The sequence below is a fragment of the Cryptomeria japonica genome, chromosome 8 (genome assembly GCF_030272615.1).
Source record: "Cryptomeria japonica chromosome 8, Sugi_1.0, whole genome shotgun sequence".
Lineage (NCBI taxonomy): Eukaryota > Viridiplantae > Streptophyta > Pinopsida > Cupressales > Cupressaceae > Cryptomeria > Cryptomeria japonica.
Genome location: NC_081412.1, coordinates 43,622,858 through 43,626,963, shown reverse-complemented (window position 1 = coordinate 43,626,963; position 4,106 = coordinate 43,622,858). Strand labels below are relative to the sequence as shown.

Sequence of the window (4,106 nt, the reverse complement as noted above, 5' to 3'; positions counted from 1 at the left end):
GCTTGGGGTAATACCCTCACCGGTAGAGACTTAGATAGTTGATGATTGGCATCAAACCAACAGAACTAACAAAGAAACCTTTTTTTGGATTTGATGGAGGAGAGCTACTTCTCAGGGGGAGTAGTTGGTTATAACAATTGGTTATTGTAATTGGTTATATGAGTTGGTTGTATGTTCTTGTATTTGTATTGCTTTGGCATTTGATGTCAAAGGGGGAGAGATATCTATGGAAAAAATTTGTATTTAGGAAACATTATCCTTTAGGGAGAGATTATTCTTTGGGGGAGAGATATATACTCTCTGTATTAATCTATTCTGGAGATTGTTGGTTTTTGGTTTTTGGCATTTTGTTTTGGCACTTAGATGTTTTTCTATCTTGTGTTGCCATCAATGCCAAAGGGGGAGATTGTTGGTATTATGGATGTGTTGCACTAGTTTTGTCATTGATGTCAACACTTATTCTTTTGGAGATCTTTGGTTATATTGAACCGGCACATTGTGTTCACCGACATTTTCAGTGACTTGTGCACAGTCACCGGTATATTGTTCATTGACAGGTTATATTGTTCACCGACAAGTTATATTGTTCACCGGCACTAAGGATGACTTGTTATCATCTGAAGATCACTTGGTTACGTCGAAGACATGGTTTGGATACTTGGTTTTAGTATTTTGTTAAATGATCTAATTAGGTTGACATATTTGTTGTTACCAACAAATTGGTCTAAGTTATGGACCAACATGCATTATCTATTCCAGATCAGCACTGCACATTATGAAGATGATTTATTAATTGGATATTGTTGTAAATGCATTGAGCCGACATGATGCATCGCTTCTTGACTTATTTGTAATTGATTTTATTGTAAATATTCTTAGTAAGATGACCTACACATTTGGTCCTAAGTTTTGGTATTTATGTAAGATCTTATTTGTGAGATGGAGAGAAGAGAAGAATATTGTAAGTAAGGTTATGGTATTGTAACATGGTATGTGCGAATATTGAAGATCATATGAGAAGACCATAGAGAAGGTTCAATGAAGGTTTGAAGGTGATTATCAAAGCTTGACCGATATTGAGTCTAGCATTGAATATGCTACTTTGAGCAGAACATTATCATTGGATTTAACCATCCAATTGCAGTCAGTGTGACTCCTATTTTGTGATTGAGCAGTGAGCTCTAGGCAGTTGGCCTTTCTGCATGTGCAGACCCTATTTGTATACACATACTATTTGCAGTAGTATCATGTGATTGTGGGTAAGGTTTCCCACCATGGTTTTTCCCCTTACAAGGTTTTCACGTACAAATCTTTGTGTTGTGTGTTGTGGATGTTGTTTCTCTTTTTGTTTTATGCATTAAGCTTCACCAGTATTAATACTACTAATCTGTCAACTGGCATTAAGTTTGGTTTACCGGTATTATGCATCAAGTTTGATTAAGTTATATTTGGGTTGAAATTAATTGACAACTGATTCAACACCCCCCCCCCCCCCCTCTCAGTTGCCTCCCGGGTCCTAATAGGCCATATCCTCAATTCATGCTCAATCGACCTAGGAAGATGCTCTTGAAGAGGAGTGAGCTCTTACTCATTGAAAGCCTATTGCTGATGTTGTCCTTAGAAATGTATGAAAAAACCTAATAATAAATATCCTTCTATTTAGATTATTTTATTTTAATTACTTAATATTGTTAAAATTTGACCTTTATTTCAAACTATATCCTACTTAACCTTTGAAAATGTATATTTATATATATTTTTTAATTACATCTTATAATTTTTTAATTAAAATAGAATGTTAGCTAAGACCAAGTTGCATTACCTACGTTGACTTGTGTTAAGTACACCCTAACAAAAACGTTGTGCTCCATTGACTTAAGACGTACAGTTGCGGCAAATGAGTTTAAAATGTGAGGAAAAAGAACCCGACCTCATTGGATAATATCATCTCACATGTCACCGACGTGGATCGACGATAGGCCGATCACTTCGCGTGGTTTCCGCTTAAACAGCGTGTGCTATCCGCTTGTACTGCAGAGAAGACTACCTTTTTACACATTTCAATATCTTAAAAATGCACCTGGCCTTCCCTTCCTATCCTTCTCACACTTTTCGCCCCCACCTGTACAGTTTGCGTATACAATCGGAATGAGTTTCGCACGATGCCGCTCTTTCATCGATTCTAAGCTTTGATTGCCAACAGTTTTTCAGAATGGCTGCCTTCTCACACGTACTCTTTACATGCAAAATTGCGTCACGTTTCTTAGCTACTATGAAACACCACCCATTGCGGCCGTGCAGTTTATAAACTCTTTTATATACCATTCCTGCGTCTCCCTTCATTGCCTTGAACATTCATTACATACATTAGATTGTATCTGTTTTGGTAAGAGATGTCTCAACCTCACCTCGTCACAATCGACTTCTTGGGAATTGGAAGTGATGAAACTGCTAAGGAGAATACAACTTCTGCCATGGATTCTCAACCACAACTTATGAAGAGGCAAGGTAAGTTAATTCTTCATTTTTTTTTTAATTATTATGAAACTCTTCAATCCTACCTATTAAACTATAACAGATGTCGTTAGTGATATCATTTTGGGCTTCAATGTATACAGCAATGCAATCATGCCTGAGAAAGATTAAACCACACATGGTGCGACAAGTACTCTCTCATTGCGAGGTTTCTGAAGACTTAAAGACCATGGAATTGTTTTCCCAACACGCCACGGGATTTGGATCGGATAGTAAGGACAGCCAAATCAGCATTTCTGAAGCATTGAATTTGAAGACCCCTACGAAACCGTCATCTTCTCAGCTAATGCTTTTGTACAATGGAGCACTAAATGTCTACAGCAACGTTTCTTCTGATAAAGTAAGAAGTCTTTTTAACCTTGAGACTTTTCTACACGGTGGGGTTTAATTTGCCTTTAAACATAGAGCTCACAGTTTGATTAATTACCAGGCACAGGCTATAATGACCATGGCAGCCGGTAACGGGAATAGTGCAAACATATCAAATTGTGTAGCTTTTTCAAAGAGATTACGAGAAAGTGTTTCCAATTCAGAAGGATCTGCAAATCAAAGACACCATCTTGGCATAGCGCATTGGAGTAAGTGGTCGAATTGAATTTGTTACAATTTAGAATGTAATATTGGTTTTCAATGGAATAACAAGGGAATGACTGTGCTATGCAGAACTTCGAATAGCGAAGAGAAAATCCCTTGGACGCTTTCTCCAGAAACGGACGGCCAGGTAGAGAACTTCTTGGTTGATATGCGATGGGGATTGAAAGAGAGAAAGAGAAGAATTTGTTCAGTAAATTCGATGAGATTGTTCGGTGTTTGCGCGGATTTTAAGAGATAATTTCCCTGTGAGAGCTCATTAAATGGAGGCTGCACAATCGGACGAGAGAGTCGTACGTCGTGAATGATTGCTACAGCTTTTGAGTGAAGCAGTTCAAGCACCGTCCCACATTTGTCGGCGAATTGTAGCTCATATTGTATTTGAAACATCAAATTTTGATATGTGTTGTTTTTGACCGTGATTAGTTATCAACTAATCAAGAATTTTCCTCAACCACGTTATTTGACTGGTTAACTAAGGTTACATTGATTTTTTTTAATCAATTATATGATATTGCAAATGCGACAATTATTTTCAATAATTGTATTTGGCTAGTGAATCGTGTTTAAAGTTGAATGGAAAGTTATTATTTAAATGAAAACAATGGAACGACTTACTATTTTAATTTATAGATAATATAATTTTATTAATTAATCATATCTAAAGATTGATGAGCATTCATTAAGATGGAACGAATCAATATAACAATAATTTTTTTTCTTTTTTTAAAATTTAATTAATCACAATAGCACCTGGCTTGAGGACAGCTTGGTATGTCCCCTTCTTGAATCCTAACTTGGCAATATGTAAGACCAAGGCAAGGTAGGTTGGGTGCTAGACTGGGCCACAGGAATACCCCTTGGTTACCCAAAAAAAAATAGCAATACTTCAAAACTTAATTATCTACATCAATAACACAAATACAAGATCTAGCATACATATGCGATAACCTACTAGAGACACCAATCCCTACAACTAA

General features: G+C 36.6%; 1 protein-coding gene across 1 annotated transcript; it reads left to right on the top strand.

Moving 5' to 3' along the window:
- The first annotated feature begins 2,107 nt into the window (after positions 1-2,107).
- LOC131043885 (uncharacterized) lies at positions 2,108-3,681 on the top strand. The gene is made up of 4 exons (XM_057977114.2): positions 2,108-2,508; positions 2,619-2,875; positions 2,966-3,113; positions 3,199-3,681. Exons 1-4 carry the CDS (start codon positions 2,394-2,396, stop codon positions 3,258-3,260), a joined length of 582 nt encoding a protein of 193 aa, XP_057833097.2. The 5' UTR covers positions 2,108-2,393; the 3' UTR covers positions 3,261-3,681.
- Positions 3,682-4,106: the final 425 nt, after the last annotated feature.